The sequence below is a fragment of the Ranitomeya imitator genome, chromosome 2 (genome assembly GCF_032444005.1).
Source record: "Ranitomeya imitator isolate aRanImi1 chromosome 2, aRanImi1.pri, whole genome shotgun sequence".
Taxonomy (NCBI): Eukaryota; Metazoa; Chordata; class Amphibia; order Anura; family Dendrobatidae; genus Ranitomeya; species Ranitomeya imitator.
In genome coordinates, this window is record NC_091283.1 from 651,243,109 (window position 1) to 651,264,576 (window position 21,468).

The 21,468-nt window shown below is 43.3% G+C and overlaps 1 protein-coding gene across 2 annotated transcripts in view; it reads right to left on the reverse strand.

Annotated features, from left to right (window-relative positions):
- The window catches only part of LOC138667074 (zinc finger protein ZFP2-like), a 163,267-nt gene that overhangs the window by 68,484 nt on the left and 73,315 nt on the right, over window positions 1-21,468 (reverse strand). For both annotated transcript variants that reach the window (XM_069755345.1, XM_069755344.1), the window contains 2 exons: window positions 17,201-17,324; window positions 5,812-5,903 (listed from right to left, as the gene is read on the reverse strand). In XM_069755345.1, the coding sequence (XP_069611446.1) occupies window positions 5,812-5,903; window positions 17,201-17,324 (216 nt within the window). The remainder of the gene's footprint in view (window positions 1-5,811; window positions 5,904-17,200; window positions 17,325-21,468) is intronic.

Genomic DNA, 21,468 nt, shown 5'->3' on the forward strand with positions numbered 1-21,468 from the left:
CGGATGACTGATCGGCCCCTGGTAGAGCAAATCCGGAATCTCCGGAAGTACCCAGGGATCCTCCACTGACATGATCCTGAGCCAAGTGAACCAGGCCCTTCTGGGCCAGAATGGGGCAATCAATATAACTCTGGCTCGATCTTCCCTTATCTTCCTGACTACCAAGGGTAATAGGCCTAGTGGAGGAAATGCGTATGCCAGCTGAAAATCCCAATTGATCAGGAAAGCGTCTACGGCTAGAGGATTCTCCCTGGGATTTAGGGAACAGAATTTTGTTGTCTTCCGGTTGTCCCTGGTAGCAAATAGATCTACATCTGGATGTCCCCATTTGTGGACAATCTGATCGAACACGCAATTGTTTAGGGACCACTCCCCTTGTCTCAAGGTGTTGCGGCTTAGAAAGTCCGCTTTGACGTTTTCCTTTCCTCTTATGTGCAGTGCGGATAGGGATAAAAAGTGATTCTCTGCTGTCTGGAACAGACGATCCGTCACTCTCATCAGTGACTCGGAATGAGTTCTACCCTGATGATTTATGTACGCGACCGTCACCCGGTTGTCCGATAGGATCTTGACATGATGACCCTGCAGATATGAGAGGAATTTTTTCACTGAAAGCTCTACTGCCATTAATTCTTTCTGGTTGGAGGAGGCTGATATTAGGGAAGGGGGCCATAGACCCTGAACCATAATGTCATCCATGTGTGCTCCCCAACCCGCAGGGCTAGCATCAGTAGTTACCACACGTGTTACCTGAGACATCAAGGGAACCCCCGCCGATAAGTTTTCACTGACTAGCCACCACTTAAGAGATGTGAGTGCTTTTGGACCTAAAGTAACCTGACTCTGCAGGGACCCCTGTAAGATTTTGTCATTAACCAGCACCTCAGCTTGTAATGGTCTGGTGTGGAATTGGGCCCAACGGACAGCGGGAATGCAGGAAGTTAAGGAACCCAATAGAGACATAGCCTGTCTAAGGGTCATGGATGGTTTGTCAATTGCCTTAGACACCTGTTGCTGAATATGTAAAGATTTGTCGAGTGGAAGACAACATTGTTGTGTTTCTGAGTTTAATGATAGACCTAAGAATCTTTGTATTTTTTGAGGCTGTAAACGGGATTTCTCATAATTTATGATCCACCCCAGACGCTCCAGTCTGGATGTGGCTGATTCTAACTGGGACAGGCAATGGTCTGCTGAGCTCCCTACTATAAGGAAGTCATCCAAGTAGGGAATGATCAGGATGTCGGACTCTCGCAAGTGCGCCATAACCTCAGCCACTAGCTTTGTGAACACTCTAGGAGCTGCTGATAAGCCAAAGGGGAGCGCTCTGAACTGGAAATGGTGAATGCTACCCTCCATTGACACCGCTACTCTCAGGAATTTTTGGAAATCTTCATGTATTGGAACATGATAGTATGCATCTTTAAGATCTACAACTACCATAAAACAGTGTTTAAACAATATCTTTATTGCTGAATTAACCGTTTCCATTTTGAAGGATTCATTAACCAGGAATTCATTAAGACGCTTTAGATTAATGATCGTTCTAAACGATCCATCTGGCTTTTTGATCAGAAAAAGCGGAGAATAAAATCCCCTTCCTTTTTCTGAATCTGGAATTTCCACCAATACATTCTTGGCGCATAAGTTCATGACTTCAGCCTCTAGGGCTGCTTGCTCCAGGGGGGGAGGAACGATAAGGGGTTAATTTGAATTTATCCCGAGGCCAATGATTGAAGTCCAGCTTAAGACCTTCAGTAACAATGCCTCTGACCCATCTACTGTTCGTTATGTCAAGCCATGCTGAGGAGAATGCTGACAGTCTGCCCCCCACAGGGATTGCTAGTCATTGGTCTGGTTTTTTCTGATCCTTTGAGGAACGGCGAAACATATATCCCGTACCTCTACCGCGTCTGTCTTCCCATCTGAAACTCTCTCTAGTGGGAGAGGACCCGCGTTTCTTCCCACGACCAAATCTTCTTCGACTGAAGGGTCGGCGGTAGGATGCAGAGTACAGACTTGGGAACTTCTTTTTATCATCGCTTGCCTTTTCCAGTAACTCGTCCAGCATTGGACCGAAGAGATACTGTCCCTCGCACGGAATGGCGCAGAGCTTAGTTCTGGACTGGATGTCCCCTGACCAGCACTTTAACCATAGGGCCCTGCGAGCCGCGTTAGATAGACCTGCTGCTCTGGCCGCCATTCTGACAGAGTCCACAGAAGCATCCGATAGGAAGGCTGCAGCATTCTGAATTGTCGGAAGCGCTTTCAAAATAGAATCTCTGGATGCGCCATCCTTCAGCTGAGACTCTAATTGATCTAGCCAGACCATTAATGATCTGGCTGTGCATGCTGTGGCCACTGCTGGTCTGAGGGATCCAGCCGCCATCTCCCAGGTACCTTTAAGAAAGATATCCGCCTTTCTGTCTAGGGGATCTTTGAGGGACCCCATATCCTCAAAGGGTAATGAGGCTTTCTTTGACGCCTTTGCTACGGCCGCGTCCAACCTCGGAGCTATATCCCATGTCTCCACCACCGGATCATCAAAGGGATACCTTCGTTTTAAAGCTGGCGGTAAGGCCCCCTTTTTTTCAGGTTTTTTCCATTCACGGAGTATCAATTCTTTGATCTTCTCATTTACCGGAAAAGACCTATGTCTCTTACGATCTAACCCACTAAACATTAACTCTTGTTTGGAGGGCTGTGATTTGGGTTCCTCTATACCCATCGTGCCCCTAACTGATTTGACTACCTTGTCAATCTTATCTAAGGGTAGACAAAATCGTCCAGACTCTTCATCTGATGAAGAGGAGAAAGGACTAGAGAGATAAATATTTTCTTCTCTTTCCTCTTCTGATGAATTAGAGTCCACAGGGGTCCTATGCTTCGGGCCTTCCGCTTGGGATAGGGATCGTAATGACTCCCTTACTTCCAGCCGGATCATTTCTTTTAAATTTGCCGTACTCACGGACTCTTCTGCTACCTGGGGGAGGACAATATAGGTGATAACTACTATCTGACCTAAGGTCACTTCCACCCAACCACTCCTGTAGACCTCACCGTCTGTTGTATACAGGGGGCACATAACTTTTTAGTACAGGAGTCGGGTAAGGGGACTCCACAGAGGGCACACTCCTTATGCTTGGATTTTTCCGTACTTTTCTTCCCCTGGAAAGATAAAGTATAAGGGCCCCGCGTCACAGAGTGAACTTTCACGTAGATCACTTACCCGTGCGCCCAAGTCAAATACCGGAATCCGAGGGGGTTCTTTCCTAGACGAAGCTCTGGATCCCTGTTCGGATGAGCTTTTCCGACTAGGTTGGTCGCCTCTATCCTTTTTGGGCTTCTGACGCATCTCGTCTGACAGCTGCTGCTGCTGCTCACCACCACTCTCCATGACGGATTACGACCAAAAGCATGGTTCTGAAATTGTGACCTGCTTATATCCCCCTTGGATCCGGTCAGCAGATAGGCCAGCGCTATCCCTATTGGTTCCTGGACACAGCCAGGAGGGCAGAGGGCTGAATGATGAACCGGCGCTCAGATGCGATGGGCGCCGCCATCTTGGAACGCCCGCGCATGCGCAGACGCCCGGCGACCCGGAAGCGGCTACCAGACTCCGCCCCCCTACGTCACCGCACCCGGAAACGCTCCAGCACACGCTGAGAGCGGTGCAGGACGCCGGGGACGGATCGGCAGCGCTCCGGAGCTCGCCCACACATCGGAGCCCGGCACCCGCAGCCATGCCGCACCGCTGCACCACCAATGGGAATACTTACCTGCGCCGACACTGATGGATGCAGGAAATCCTCCGGACTCCGCTCCCTGCTGCGAACACCACTGACGTGTAATCCAGCAAGGACCACCGTGGTGTCTCCAGGGATCTCCGCACCGGCCGAGGTAGGAGACCCCCCCGCTACCGTAATCGGCCGGCCTGGGCTCCTTCGTCTGTAGGCACCCGTCCCCTCAGGAACAGGAAACCAACTGAGGCAAGGGAGAGGTACCGCCCTTTTGTATCTGTAGGTTTCCTGTTCCTAATGGGTGGATCCCCTCTCTCTGTCGTGCTGTCATGGGAGTCCGAGTAAAGGACGGTTATCTGCGACCCTGTATTGATTACAGGGGCCTCACCCAAATTACTAACAAGAATAAACACCCCCTGCCCCTCATTGTGTTCGATCAACTTAAAGGTTCAAGAGTTTTCACAAAGCTCGACCTTCACGGGGCATACACCCTGATCCCAATATGTCAAGGAGATGAATGGAAGTCGACCCTCAACACCTGAGATGGCCATTACTTGCATTCTATTGTTTTAAGATCCACACCATCAGGCTCTTCCATCCTCTTTCCCTCAGAGTAGAGGTCATATACTGTATCCCAGGCTCACCCACCCAGTTCCTTGACCAGTTTTCTGCCTGGCTGCCACACTTCATGTCCTCAGAATTACCAAACCTTATCCTGGGAGATCTCAACATCCCCATAAACAGTCCCACCTCACCATTTGCAGCTTCAATCTCTAACCACTTCTCTTGGGCTCTCACAGCTTTCAACATCTGAGACACTGTTGACCACCATCTCCTACTCTATGCTCCACTCAATTGGCATAAAGAAAATTGCTCTCTCCTGGTTCTATTCCTATCTTTCTGACTGCTCCTTCACTGTATGATTTCCTTACTCCACTTTTTCACCTTTTTCTTCCACTATTGTGACTCTCGGGGTTCAGTCCTTGGCCCTATTCTCTTCTCTCTCTACACAGTACCAATTAGTCAGACCACCAGCAAATTTGGCTTTCAGCACCATCTTTATACAGATGATACACAACTATATACTTCATCGTAACCCAGCTGTACTACAGAATACCAGTGACTGTCTGTATGCAGTCTCCATCATGTCCGCTCTCTATCTGAAACTCAACCTTTCCCAAACTGAATAACTTCTGCTCCCGTCATCTACTTACCTCCCTAAATCTGACGTCCCCCTCTCCGTGTGTGTGCCACCACAATAAGGCCTAGGCAGCACCTCTGTGTGAAAGTAGGTACAATCAAACCATACATTATCCATTGTCTATTCCCTGCTTGTTAATCCAGCAGATCAGCCAACCTATGGATTCTTAACCCAGTGGGAGGATGATTTGGGCATTTCTCTTTTTCCCGATCAAAGGGTTATGGTACTGTCCTTGGCTCATATCTGAAAGAATCGAATTATAAAAATGGTCCAGATGCTATAGGGTTCCAACTAAATTAAGTATTTGACTCCACTGATCTTGTGTGTTGGAGATGTAGATGTCATGAGGACAATGTTTCCATATCTTTTTGTCCTGCCCAGTTCTACAATCCTTCTAGACTGATGTGAAAAGCATGATTAGACTAGTAAATGGGTCCTGAACTGTTTCTGCTTCAGCTTTGCAAGACTTCTGCTTCCTCCTATAAACGTTCACTCTCAAGATTTCTGGTGATGGCTGCCAGAGACTGAATAGTTCTATTTTGGAAGACAACAAATCCACTAAGTATGTCCTTCTGAATTTTTAAGGTTAAGGACTTAATGTACATGGAGGATCTGAAGGCTTCTCTTTACAACAAATATGATATGATGATGCCTTTTACAAAACATGGTGTTACTGGATGGCGTTTCAACGCTCCAGAGAATATTGAAACTTAGACTACCCCATGCACATTACAGCTTCTAAAAGCACAAAAAGCATGACTGGAACAGCCAGTAGTGGGGCGTCCGGAGATCATACATGGACCAACTGTGGCCTCTTTAATGACATGAGATCAAACACATGATATATAAAGCATTTTTGGCTCTATCTACCTGATCATCCTGCAGGACGTTCTGATTTTCATCTTGATAATCCTCAAAATATAGTAGATGATGACACTCTATTTCCTCATTACTGGATTCAACTGTAGAAGACACACATGGTGACTGAATACATTATTTCTATAGGATCATCAGGTGAAGGAGATTTCTCTACCATTTCACATACAAAAATATTTTTTTAATAGACAATATCAGGATTGGATCCGAACAGAATTTTTAAGCTAGCCACACACAGATGCATTAGATGAGCTGAGCCATTTATTTTGACAGGTAACCTGGTCATCTAATATTTGAGGGCAACGCAACTTTACCTTGATATCTGTTGAGATGAAGATAGAGTGGCATGTAAAAGTTTGGGCACCCCTGGTCAAAATTACTGTTATTGTGAGCAGTTAAGCAAGTTGAAGATGAAATTATCGGTAATAATAGGCCTAAAGTTAAAGATAACAGGTTTCCTTTGTATTTTAGACAAAATATATAATGTATTTTTTGGACTATAAGACGCACCAGAACAAAAGATGCACCCCTTATTTTAGGGTTGAAAATAGGAAAACAAAGATTTTTTATAAGACTGGGGTCTTATAGTTTGAATTTAAGGTATCTTACCTGGGTGCTGGTGGGGATGGAGTGGGTTCACAGGAAGCATGGTCCCTTCTTCAGGAAGCTGGCAGTGGCATTAGTGGAGCAATGCTGCGGGCCGGCAAATGCGGAAGATATAGTATATCTCATCTTCAGCTAAGCATTATAACTGGCTCAGTGATCATACTCAAAGAGTGGTAACAAATAGTTGCACATCCAGTTGGAAGAGTGTTTCAAGTGGAGTACCACAAGGCTCTGTCCTGGCCCCAGTGAGGAATAGAACTAAGCAACAGTACATGTGAAAAAGACTTGGGTATACTAATAGATCACAGCTGCACATAAGTCAACAGTGTGATGCAGCAGCAAAAAAGACAAACACAGTTCTAGGATGTATTAAGACAAGCATAATGTCTCGATAACATGATGTAATTATCCCCCTCTACTCCTCATTGTTCAGGCCTCATCTGGAATACTGTGTCCAGTTCTGGACATGACATTTAAAAAAAAAATTGAAAAACTGGAGTTCAGAGAAGAGCTACCAGGATGGTGAGCGGACTGCCAACTATATCCTACAAGGAACAAGGTTAAAGGATCTGGGAATGTTCAGATTGCAAAAAAAGAAGGCTAAGAGGAGACTTAATAGCTGCCTACAAATATCTGAAGGAATGTCACAGTGTAGAGGGATCATCCTTATTCTCATTTGCACATGGAAACACGAGAAGCAATAGAATGAAACTGAAAGGGACAAGATACAGATTAGATATTAGAAAAAACAAATTGACAGTGAGGGTGATCAATGAGTGGAATCGGCTACCACAAGAGGTGGCGAGTTCTCCTTCAATGGAAGTCTTCAAATAGAGGCTAGATAGGCATCTGTCTGAACTGTTTTAGTGAATCCTGCATTGAGCAGAGGGTTGGACACAATGACCCTTGAGGTCCCTTCCAATGCTAACATTCTATGGTTCTATGATTCAATGAAGGTTTCAGACCTTAATTCCCTAATTAGCTTGTTAGGGTTAACGCATGTTCACTACCATGAATAGGAAAGGCCAGGTGATGCAAATTTCCCTGTTTTATGAAAACGCAGCCTCCTCTAACCTTGTGCTAAAAACCAGCAGCCATGGGTTTTCTTAAGCAGCTGCCTAGCACTCTGAAAATGAAAATGGTGGAGGTTTGACTTCTAAAGACCTTCAGAAAGATTTATCAGACTCTGGAGTTGTGGTACATTGTTCTACTGTTCAGAGACACCTGCACAAATATGGCCTTCATGGAAGAGTCATCAGAAGAAAAACTCTCTTGCGTCCACACCATAAAATTCAGAGTCAAAAGTATGCAAAAGCACATCTAAACAAGCCTGATGCATTTTAGAAAAAAGTTATGTGGACCAATGAGGTTAAATAGAACTATTTGGCCACAATTAATCAAAGCTATGTATGGAGAAAAAAAAATAAGAACATCTTCCCAACAATTAAGCATGCGGTGGATGAATCATGCTTTCGGTTTGTGTTGCATCCAATGGCATGAGGAACATTTCATGGGTAGAAGGAAGAAGGGATTCAATGAAATTTCAGGAAGAAGGGATTCAATGAAATTTCAACAGATTCTTGATGCAAACATAACACCATCTGTAAAAAAAAAAAAAAAAAGCAGCAGTTGAAAAGAGGATGGATTCTACAAAAGGATGATCCTAAACACATGTCAAAATCCACAATAGAGTACCTAAAAAGGTGCCAGTTAAAGGTTTTACAATGGCCCTCACAGTCCCCTGATCTGAACAGCATTGAAAGTTTGTGATTAGACCTCAAAATAGCAGCGCATGCAAGAAGACACAGCAATCTCACAGAGCTGGAAGAATTTTTCAAGGAATAATGAATGAAAATCCCTCAAACAAAAAAATGTTTACAAGCTGTGTTTCTTTTAAAACAGGGTACTACTAGGCACTAACCATTCAGGGTGCCAAAATGTTTGCATCGGCTTATTTGTTTTTGTAGCTTTTAAAATGTAAATGATGAAAATATTTTTTTTCCTAAAATACAAAGGAAATGTGTAATTTTTACCTCTACCTAGAGGATAAACAGTCGCACTCAGAGTCTTATATAATTTGCATATAAGTCCCTGGTCTTTACCAAACCTTATAATAGAGATTCAAGGAAGGGTAGAGTAGTGTAAAGTTGATAAATACTGAAATCCCATTGTAAGCTTGTCTGGTGCTTCCCTGAATCTCTATTATAAGGTTTGATAAAGACCAGTAACATGGTCGAAACGTTACCTTATGGAATAGTTTGCATTTCTCTACTGCGGTGAAGCAATTTTCTTTATCTGGTGATTTAAATAAATCCTTTTTTTGCAAATTATATGAGACTCTGAGTGCGACTGTTTATCCTCTGGATTACGGTCAGTGGAATATTTTCACGTTCAGTCAGCACCTCCTAAGCTAGAGTGCGCGTCTTTCCTTCTTTCTTAACATTTTTACCTTTTAGAGATAATCTAATCTTCAACCTGTGTAAAAGGGAAGTGCCTCAGGTTGTACATTTATATATGTACTTGCATGCCAGTCATGCATGCAAGATATATATATTATATTTAGACATACATACAGTACAAACCAAAAGTTTGGACACACCTCATTTAAAGATTTTTCTGTATTTTCATGACTATGTAAACTGTACATTCACAATGAGGGCATCAAAACTATGAATTGACACGTGGAATTATATACTTAAAAAATATGTGAAACAACTGAAATGATGTCTTATATTCTAGGTTCTTCAAAGTAGCCACCTTTTGCTTTGATGACTGCTTTGCACACTCTTGGCATTCTCTTGATGAGCTTCAAGAGGTAGTCACTGGGAATGGTCTTCCAACAATCTTGAAGGAGTTCCCAGAGATGCTTAGCACTTGTTGGCCTTTTGCCTTCACTCTGCGGTCCAGCTCACCTCAAACCATCTCGATTGGGTTCAGGTCTGGTGACTATTGAGGCCAGGTCATCTGGCGTGGCACCCCATCACTCTCCTTCTTGGTTAAATAGCCCTTACACAGCCTGGAGGTGTGTTTGGGGTCATTGCCCTGTTGAAAAATAAATTATGGTCCAACTAAACGCAAACTGGATGGAATAGAATGCCGCTGCAAGATGCTGTGGTAGGCCATGAAAGCCTGCTGCACAAAGTCTCCTCTTAACAGTTGTTGTAGAGATGTGTCTGCTGCTAGAACTCTGTGTGGCATTGACCTGGTCTCTCTTCTGAGCTGCTGTTAACCTACGATTTCTGAGGCTGGTGACTCGGATAAATTTATCCTCAGAAGCAGAGGTGACTCTTGGTCTTCCTTTCCTTGGGCGATCCTCATGTGAGCCAGTTTCTTTGTAGCCCTTGATGGTTTTTGCCACTGCACTTGGGGACACTTTCAAAGTTTTCCCAATTTTTCAGACTGACTGACTGACCATCATTTCTTAAAGTAATGATGGCCACTTGTTTTTCTTTACTTAGCTGCTTTTTTCTTGCCATAATACAAATTATAACAGTCTATTCAGTAGGTCTATTAGCTGTGTATCCACGAGACTTCTGCACAACACAACACTGATGGTCCCAACCCCATTTATAAGGCATGAAATTCCATTTATTAAACCTGACAGGGCACACCTGTGAATTGAAAACCATTCCCGGTGACTACCTCTTGAAGCTCATCAAGAGAATGCCACGGGTGTGCAAAGCAGTCATCAAAGCAAAAGGTGACTACTTTGAAGAACCTAACACATTTTTTCAGTGTTTCACACTTTTTTGTTAAGTATATAATTCCACATGTGTTAATTCATAATTTTGATGCCTTCAGTGTGAATGTACAATTTTCATAGTCATGAAAATACAGAAAAATCTTTAAATGAGAAGGTGTGGCCAAACTTTTGGTCTGTACTGTTTATATATATATATATATATATATATATATCTATCTATATAATCGTCTAAGAGGTACTTCCGTCTGTCTGTCTGACTGTAACAGAAATCCTGGGCCGCGAATTGGCCCCTCCCTACTTCTGTCCAGTCAGTGCCCCCTCCCTACTCCCCTCCAGTCAGTACCAGTGTGTCGCCCCATCTCGGACCAACTTTTTACTATTGATGCTGCCTATGCATGTTAAAAATAATTAAAAAAAAATAAAAAATCATGCTATTCTCACCTTCCGTCGCCTCCGCAGCTTTCCCGCTCCTCCCGATGCTCTCGGCAGCTTCCGTTCCCAGAGATGCATTGCGAAATTACCCAGATGACTTAGCGGTCTCACGAGACCGCTACGTCATCTGGGTAATTTTGCAATGCATCACTAGGAACGGAAGCTGCTGACCGACAGCTTCGGTGGACGACGGAAGGTGAGTATATAACTATTTTTTTTTCACAGGGATATGGTGCCAACACTGCTGTATACTACGTGCGCTGTGTTATATACTACGTGGCCTGTGTTATATACTACGTGGGCTGTGTTATATACTATGTGGGCTGTGTTATATACTATGTGGCTGCTATATACTACGTGGCTGCTATATACTACATGGCTGTGCTATATACTATGTGGCTGTGTTATATACTACGTGGCTGTGCTATATACTACGTGGCTGCTATATATTACGTGGCTGTGCTATATACTACGTGGGCTGTGTTATATACTATGTGGCTGCTATATACTACATGCTGTGCTATATACTACGTGGCTGCTATATATTACGTGGCTGCTATATCCTACAGGACTGCTATATACTACGTGGATGTCTGTATTATATACTACTTGGCTGCTATACATTACGTTGCTGTGCTATATACTAAGTGGGCTGTGCTATATACTACGTGCCTGTGCTATATACTACGTGGCTGTGCTACATACTGCGTGGGCTGTGTTAAATACTACATCGCTGTGCTATATACTACGTGCCTGTGCTGTATACTACGTGGCTGTGCAATATACTACGTGGGCTGTGTTATATACTACATCACTGTGCTATATACTACGTGGCAGTGCTATATACTATGCAGGCCAGCCGCGACCAATCAGCGATATTGCCGCGGGATTTAAACACCGCTTCGGTGATTGGTCGCGGTTGGCTGGGCACGACTAATCAGTGAAATGCAGTCCGGCCGCGAATTGGTGCGGGATTTCAACCACGCTTCGCGGTTTGGTCGCACCCAGCTGGCTGTGACCAATCAGCGATATTGGCACGGAATTTAACCCCCACTCACAGCGCAACGAACATACATACCATACATATTCTAGAATACCAGATGCGTTAGAATCGGGCCACCATCTAGTATATATATATATATATATATATATATATATATATACACGCACATACACCCACACATACATATAGTATGTGTATAACTCGTATATACAGCTCTGGCAAAAATTAAAAGACCACTGCACAGTTTTATAAAAATCACCATCTCTACATGTCTGACAGCCATTCTAGTGTCAGTTGAATTCCAACCAGAGTACACCTCATTCTACTTAATGTGCTTCTGATTAGGTGATCACCTGAACCAAATCTTAGTTAACGAAGGAAAATATAAAAAAACACTGCTGTGGTCTTCACAATCCTCTTGCAATAGGACAAGCTGGATGGCAAAACAAGTGCTAGTAATATCCCAAAAGTAATAGGAATGAAAAAAATAACTTGTAACCATGCCAAAGGAGTTGAAAAGAAAAGTCTTGAGTGAGGAAAAGAAGGGCTCAACTCTGGCTTTACTAGCAGAAGGACACAGTAAGCGCCATGATGCCTCCATCCTTAAAATTTCTAAGACGGCAGTCCATTACAACAAGGTCAAGCAGCAGACATTGGGGACAACATAGCAACAGACCGGCAGACGGCAAAAACGACTCTCCACTGACCGGGACGACCATCATCTTATTCGAATGTCACTCAGCAACCGCAGGATGGCATCAAGTGACCTACAAAAGGAATGGCAAATGGCAGCTGGGGTGAAGTGCATGGCAAGAACAGTTCATAACAGGCTCCTAGAGGCAGCACTCATGTCATGTAAAGGTAGAAAAAAGCCTTTCATCAATGAGAAGCAAAGGAGAGCCCGGCTGAAGTTTAACAAAGATTCTAAGGATTGGACCATAAAGGACTGGAGTAAGGTAATCTCTGATGAGTCTAATTTTCAGCTTTGTCCAACACCTAGTCGTCTAATGGTTAGATGGAGACCTGGAGAGGCGTACAAGCCACAGTGTCTTGCACCCACTGTAAAATTTGGTGGAGGATCGGTGATGATTTGGGGATGCTTCAGCAAGGCTGGAATTGGGCAGGTTGTTCTTTGCGAAGGACGTATGAATCAAGCCACATACAACGTTATCCTAGAAAACAGTTAAATCCTTCTGCTCAGGCAATGTTCCCCAACTCTGAGGACTGTTTTTTCCAGCAGGACAATGCACCATGCCACACAGCTAGGTCAATCAAGGTGTGGATGAAGGACCATCACATCAAATCCCTGTCATGGCCAGCCCAATCTCCAGACCTGAATCCTATTGCAAACCTCTGGAATGTAATAAAGAGGAAGATGGATAGTCACAAGCTATCAAACAAAGAAGAACTGCTTACATTTTTGTACCAGGAGTGGCATAAGCTCACCCAAAAGCAGTGTGAAAGACTGGTTGAAAGCATGCCAAAACACATGAAAGCTGTGATTAAAAATTATGGTTATTCCACAAAATATTGATTTCAGAACTCTTCCTGGAGTTAAAACATTAGTATTGTTGTTTCAAAAATGATTATGAACTTGTTTTTTTTGCATTATTTGAGGTCTGCAAGCAATGCATTTTTTTGTTATTTTGACTCATTTTCAAAAAATAAATACATTTATTGCTTGGAACTTCGGAGACATGTTGTCAGTAGTTTATAGAATAAAAGAACATTTTACTCAAAAATAGAAAAATCACACAAACTGAAAATTTTGCAGAAGTCTCTTAATTTTTGCCAGAGCTTTATATGTATATATAATTTCCCCATATTCAAAATATTGTCCCCCACATGTAGCAATGTCCCCTCCATATGCCACGCAGATATGCCCAGCACAGAAAAGTCTGGGCATGTCAATAGAAGATGGACAGATGTCCATCTGTTGTATGTGGCTATATGCCAACATGGTTAATTACCATGTCAGGAGATGGCCACAGTGCTAGGACAAAAGGATCAAAGAGATTCTTTGTTCTGGCTGCAGCCCCTGCCTGAAGGGGTCCAGGAGACAGTGCTGATAAAATCATATCAGTGTAGGCGCCTGGCACTTCAAAGTACCCTGCTGCCAGGTCGCACATGAGTGCGTGCAGGAACGCGCATGCTATATGTCATTTTGTGTGATGACACTCGCGCCCTGCATGCACACATGCAGGGGGCCGTGGCCACACGAGAGCGAGCCCCGCCGGATTTGAATATCCAGCGGCAGCGCTCTGTCTCTCTTCCTGCTTCCCGCCGGTAAAGCCCCTCTTCCCTTCCCTACGTGTCCCTGTATGCCCCTCCGCTGTTTCCCCCTCCACAGTCCCGTACTCTGCAGCCTTCTCCCAGCCTGCATGCAGCTCCTGCTCACTGTAGCTGTACACCGGATCCACGTGGGAGTCATAAATACCTTTTACTGATACACGGTTTTGTCTCAGTCGCCGTTTGTAGAGCATAGTGTAAAGGAATCGCAGTAACAGGTGAGGTATTAGCCGAATATTGATTATTAATAGTCAAGCCGGAGATTAATAATTAATATACAGTATATAGCCCTCTAATAACTTGCTTAACTGTTCACAATAGTAAATTTGACCAATGGTGCGCAAACTTTTACATGCCACTTTAGATTTGTTCTCAAGAACATATGGAGCAACTAGAGCAGCCAGTGCAAGTCCTAGCATCCATACATGTGTACCGGAAGGGACAGGGGGAGTCCAGAGAGACACCTGTGGGCTGCAGTAGCATTTGGCCAATAGCCATTTTCTTTGTATGACCGGCCTTGTATTATACAGCCAGTCTAAGCTAGCTCCGATCTTGCAGCTTTTTAACCATCTTCAATAGCAAGAATGTAGTTAAACAGTGTGTATTTTGCATTCATGGGCTGCCATGGTAGCCGGGGCCCTAATAGAGGTCCCCATGTTTGCCAGTTTACAACTCCCATGAAGCATTGACACAGGCAGGGGCTTCTTAATTTATCAGTAAAATGAAAATGCAACACAATACATGATTAAGGCAATGCATTCTGGAAGAGATGAAGGTTACAACTGTAAAAGTGTGAAGTAATCAAATATTATGCTATTTCTCTCTTAGTGAAAAATGTTGAAATTGTGTTTTTTTTTTTCCATTTTATGGAAATTTTAAAGAAATTAAATAGTGCCACTCAAAACTGCAACTGGACACCAGCACATTTGATTAATTTGATCGCCCCTCCCACTCCTCAAAGCTCCACCCAGTTTGGTGTTGCTGATCCAAAATAGCGTGAAAAAAACAAAAGTCGCAAAATGTTCACACAACTCTGCACTGTTCAAGAAAGCAAGAAAATTGCAACATTTCAAAGCTTTTACGCTAATGTGGATGAATTTGATGAATCGACCCCCTAGTCTTTATAGTTTTCATATATCGTCAAGAATTAAAAAAAATGATGGCTCTTGAAAGATGGCTGTGATAGGAAGGGGACAAAGGGATTGTCTTGCGATATATTGATGTGGGTGTGCAACACTTGGTACCACCACCAATCAGCTGTTTTCAGCTTCCATGGGATGTAAAGAGTGAATGAATGGATTAGGAACAGCACAACTCTATTGTGTAGTTGACGATAGGTCATCAATATTATAAGACATAACAGACCCCTTAAAAATTGCTCCCGTTAAAGGGAACCTGTCAGCAGGATTGTGCACAGTAACCTACACACAGTGTTAGATAAGCGCCGTTATACTGATTACAATGATACCTGGTGATGAAATCCGTCTTGTGGTTGTTGTTTAATCTGTATTGTCAGTTTTCAGTTAATGATATGCTCGTACTCCGGGGCGGCCTGTGGGGGTCTTCATGTGGAGCTCTGATTAGGTATTCATAATGCAGACTGCTGACAGGTCACTGATCCCTCTCTGACCTGCCCCCTAGTTTACATACTGAATATCTGTACATAGTGAAGAAAAAAAAAACCTGCACTGTAGCATAATCGCATGTTTACTGTCCTGATAATATCTGTACTTGATGTTATTTAGATAGTAGAAAATAAAAAAAATAAATTTTAACCCCTTTACCCCCAAAAGTGGTTTGCACCTTAATGAGCAGACCAATTTTTACAATTCTGACCACTGTCACTTTATGAGGTTATAGCTCTAGAACCTTTCCACAGATCCTGGTGATTCTGAGACTGTTTTTTCGTGACATACTGTACTTCATGATAGTGGTAAAATTTCTTTGATATGCGGTATGTTTATTTGTAAAAAAAAAAAAAAAAAAAAAACTGAAATTTGGCGAAAATTTTGAAAATGTCGCAATTTTCCAACTTTACATCAGCACAATTTTGGAACAATTTTTTTTTGTTAGGAAGTTATAAGGGATAAAAGTGGAAAAGTGATTTCTCATTTTTACAACACCATTTTTTTAGGGACCACATCACATCTGAAGTCACTTTGAGGGGTCTATAAGATAGAAGATACCCAATAGTGACACCATTCTAAAAACTGCACCCCTCAAGGTGCTCAAAACCACATTCAAGAAGTTTATTAACCTACACATATTTGGTATTGCCGCATTCAGAATCGCCTGATCTAAAAAATAATCTGATCGCTAAAATGGCGTAGCGAGAAAAAAAAAATTGAAATGCCAGATTTACGTTTTTTTGGTCGCCGCGACACTGAATTAAAATGTAATAACAGGCGATCAAAAGAACGTATCTGCACCAAAATGGTATCATTAAACACATCAGCTCGGAACGCAAAAAATAAGCTCTCACCCAACCCCAGATCACGAAAAATGGAGACGCTACGGGTATCGGAAAATTGTGCAATTTTTTTTTTTTTTTTAGCAAAGTTTGGAATTTTGTTTTACCACTTAGATAAAAAATAACCTAGACATGTTTGGTGTCTATGAACTCGTAATGACCTGGACAATCATAATGGCAGGTCAGTTTTAGCATTTAGTTAACCTAGCAAAAAAGCCAAACAAAAAATTGGTATTGAACTTTTTTTGCAATTTCACCGCACTTGTAATTTTTTTCCAGTTTTCTAGTACACGACATGGTAAAACCAATGATGTCGTTCAAAAGTAAAACTTGTCCCGCAAAAATCAAGCCCTCACGTGGCCATATTGATGGAAAAATAAAAAAGTTATGGCTCTGGGAAGGAGGGGAGCGAAAAACGAAAATGCAAAACCGAAAAAAGATTGGGTCATGAAGGGGTTAAACGCATAGTAATCTTAGTGTATGTAAACTTTTGACTTTGCAGTAAGTAATAAACATGCCTTAAAACATTCTCTCTCTCATTATTCTGGCATTTGGCAAATACTAATAATTATGGGAATCCTAATTGACCTAAAACGGGAAAGGTTTCTTCTGATTTCATGTCAGATATTGAGAAAAACATTCACGTGTCTTATTATATTGTGTATGTAAAATTCTAAAATTCTGGTTTAAACAGTATGTATGTATATATATATATATATATATATATATATATATATATATATATATATATATATATATATATATATATATATATATACCGTATATATCCTTAGCCATATAGTTTTTGGCTTTGTATTATAAAAGTTACATTAGGTCTTCAAAAACTTTACAGACAAAGGCACAGAAAATCTCCTCCTACCAGATAACATGCGAGTCTTCCGATTTTCCATAATAATTTCCTTGTACAGATCTTTGTGTCCTTCTATGTAGTCCCACTCCTCCATGGAGAAATAGACGGTGATGTCCTCACACCTTATGGGAACCTGACACACAGATACAAATTCATTGTGTCACAGTGCAGATTTAGCAGAGACCTTGCAGTTATTGGTGTATTTACAAAAAAGTCTAAAGGTTTATTCAATGTCTCCATTATGTCCCGGTCATGTAAATTGATTCCAGGTACTTCATATAGGTCTTCAATACCAGATCAATGGGGATAATATGTACGGTGCTCCGAGGATCTGCTGATTGTAGTGTCCACAGTGGCTGGCTGTACACAGTAATAATAATAATAATAATAATCTTTATTTTTATATAGCGCTAACATATTCCGCAGCGCTTTACAGTTTTGCACACATTATCATCACTGTCCCCGATGGGGCTCACAATCTAAATTCCCTATCAGTATGTCTTTGGAATGTGGGAGGAAACCGGAGTGCCCGGAGGAAACCCACGCAAACACGGAGAGAACATACAAACTCTTTGCACAGTATACAAAGCCGGATAAGCACAACTAGGCATTCTATGTAGTGGCCACCCTAGGGTGCTACAGCTGAACTCCCATTAAAGTGATAAAAATAATCATACTATACAACTCAAAGCTATTGTGGAACCAGAAAGACCCTATATGTGTTTCACAGTAGTTGTCACTAATTACCACTTTCACACAATTTCGCATCTTACAAGGATTGCATAGCAAACTTTGCAACTGAAATGCTTACTCCGGTAAGACCCTTATGTAAAAAACAAACAAACAAACAAAAAAAAAATGTAAAAACTAAATAGCAGTTGTGTGCAAAGTGTTTAAAGGGAATCTGTCAGCTTGTTCCCATTATGTAATCCGAGAGCAGCATGATGTGGGGAAAGAGAGCCTGATTCCAGTGATATATCACTTACAGGGCTGTTTGCTGTAGGGTCAATGAAATCACTGTTTTAAAAGCAGGAGATTAGAATTACAGAACAAGATGCCTTTGTGACTCCTAGTCCAACCCCACCCTCACCACTGATTGGTACACTGTGTATTGGGAGAAAGCTGCCAATCAGTGGTGTGGGAGGAGTTATAGAGGACTCAGCATTCCCCTTAGTTAGAAGGGTTAACAGTTGATCAGCAATTTCTCTTTTTTCCCACAAAAGTGACATCATTCTAAAATCTGCACCCCTCAAATCCTCATTCAATTTAACCTTTCATGTGCTTCAACAGCAACTAAAGCAACGTGGAAAAAAAAAATAACATTTTACTTTTTCCACAAAATCTTTTAGCCCCAATCTTTTGATTTTCACAACAGTAACAAGAGAAATTGCACAATATATTTTCAGGTCAATTTTCTTCAGAGTATGCAGATACCCAATATGTGAGGGAAAACCACTGTTTGGGCGCATGGCAGAGCTCGCAAGGGAAGGAGCGCCAATTGACTTTTGAATGCAAAAATGGCTGGAATCGAGAGTGGACATGTCACGTTTGGAGAGCCCCTGATGTGTCTAAACAGTGGAAATCCCCCACAAGTGACCCCATTTTGGAACCTAAACCCCTGAAGTAATGTATCTAGATGTGTGGTGAGCACCCTGAACCACAAGGTGCTTCACAGAAGTATAATGTAGAGCTGTGAAAATATAACGACAATATTCTCCCACAAAATCGTACTTTTAGCCTCAAAGTGTCTATTTTCACAAAGGTAACAGAAGAAAATGGTTGTGCAAGTTCTCCTGAGAAGGGCAATACCCTTTATGTGGGGGAATATAATTGTTTGGGTGCATGGCAGAGCTTAGAAAGGAAGGAATGACGATCTGGAACACAAACTTCAATGCAATCGTTTGCGAGCGTCATGTCCCGTTTGGAGAGGCCCTCATGTGCCTAAACAGTGGAAACCCCCCATAAATGAGCCCATTTGGTAACTGCACCCCTTAATGATTTTATCCAGGGGTATAGTGAGCATTTTGAACCCACAGGTACTACACAGACTTTGATAATATTAGGTGGTCATATGTAAACTTTTCTTTATTTCACAAAAATGTTGTTTAACCCCTTAGCGACCGCCGATACGCCTTTTAACGGCGGCCACTAAGGGTACTTAAACCACAGCGCCGTTAATTAACGGCGCTGTGGAAAAAGTCCATAGCGCCCCCCAGAGGCCGATTTTCTCCGGGGTCTCGGCTGCCGAGGGTAGCCGAGACCCCAGAGAACATGATTCGGGGGTTTTTTAACCCACCCCGCATTTGCGATCGCCGGTAATTAACCGTTTACCGGCGATCGCAAAAAAAAAACAAAAAACGCGATCTCTTTTTAATTTCTCTGTCCTCCGATGTGATCGCACATCGGAGGACAGAGAAAAGGGGTCCCAGGTGGCCCCCCAATACTCACCTAGCTCCCCCGATGCTCCTCGTGTCTCCCGGTGGGCGCCGCCATCTTCAAAATGGCGGGCGCATGCGCAGTGCGCCCGCCGGCCGGCACCGGGAGAATCTTTGGGGTCTCGGCTGCCGGGGGTAGCCGAGACCCCAAAGAGCATGATCGGGGTCGGTATTACCGACCCCTGTTTTGCGATCGCCGGTAATTAACTGTTTACCGGCGACCGCAAAAAAAAAGTAAAGTGTAATTCTCTGTCCTCTGATGTGATCGCACATCAGAGGACAGAGAAATAGGGGGATTCGGGGACCCTAGCATACTCACCTAGGTCCCTGGATACTCTTGCTGCTCCACCTGGCCGCCGGCAGAAGAACATGGCGGACGCATGCCCAGTGCGCCCGCCATCTGTCTCCATCTGCCGGCCGGCAGGAGAACAGCAGTTGGGGCTAAAATTAGGGTTTGGGGTAGGGTTAGGGGTAGGGTTAGGGGTAGGGTTAGGGGTAGAGTTAGGGGTAGGGTTAGGGGTAGGGTTAGGGTTAGGGTTAGGGCTAGGGGTAGGGTTAGGGCTAGGGTTGGGGCTAAATTTAGGGTTAGGGTTGGGGCTAAATTTAGGGTTAGGGTTGGGGCTAAATTTAGGGTTAGGCTTCTTTCACACTTACGTCGGTACGGGGCCGTCGCAATGCGTCGGCCCGACATACCGACGCACGTTGTGAAAATTGTGCACAACGTGGGCAGCAGCTGTAGTTTTTCAATGCATCCGCTGCCCAATCTATGTCCTGGGGAGGAGGAGGCGGAGTTACGGCCACGCATGCGCGGTCAGAAATGGCGGATGCGACGTACAAAAAAACGTTTTTTTGTGCCGACGCTCCGCCAAAACACAACTGATCCAGTGCACGACGGATGCGACGTGTGGCCATCCGTCACGATCCGTCGGCAATACAAGTCTATGGGCAAAAAACGCATCCTGCGGGCACATTTGCAGGATCCGTTTCTTGTCCAAAACGACGGATTGCGACGGAATGCCAAACGACGCAAGTGTGAAAGTAGCCTTAGGGCTAGGGTTAGGGTTGGGGCTAAAGTTAGGGCTAGGGTTGGGGTTAAAGTTACGGTTAGAGCTGGGATTAGGGCTAGGGTTTGGATTAGGGTTGGTATTAGGGTTAGGGTTGGCATTAGGGTTACGCTTGGGATTAGGGTTAGGTTTGGGATTAGGGTTAAGGTTAGGGTTGTGATTAGGGGTGTATTGGGATTAGGGTTAGGTTTGAGGTTAGGGTTGAGATTAGGATTAGGGGTGTGTTGGATTTAGGGTTTTGATTAGGGTTATGGTTAGGGTTGACATTAGGGTTGTTTTGGGGTAAGGGTTGTGATTATGGTTAGGGTTAGTGATTAGGATTATGGATCAGGTTGGGATTAGGGTTAGGGGTGTGTTGGGGTTAGGGTTGGAGCTAGAATTGGGGGGTTTCCACTGTTTAGGTACATCAGGGGGTCTCCAAACACGACAGCCAATTTTGCGCTCAAAAAGTCAAATGGTGCTCCCTCCCTTCTGAGCTCTGCCGTGCGCCCAAACAGTGGGTTACCCCCACATATGGGGCATCAGCGTACTCGGGATAAATTGGACAACAACTTATGAGGGTCCAATTTCTCCTGTTACCCTTGTGAAAATAAAAACTTGGGGGCTACAAAATCGTTTTTGTGAAAAAAAAAATATTTTTTATTTTCACGAATCTGCATTCTAAACTTCTGTGAAGCACTTGGGCATTCAAAGTTCTCACCACACATCTAGATAAGTTCCTTGGGGGGTCTAGTTTCCAAAATGGGGTCACTTGTGGGGGGTTACTACAGTTTAGGTA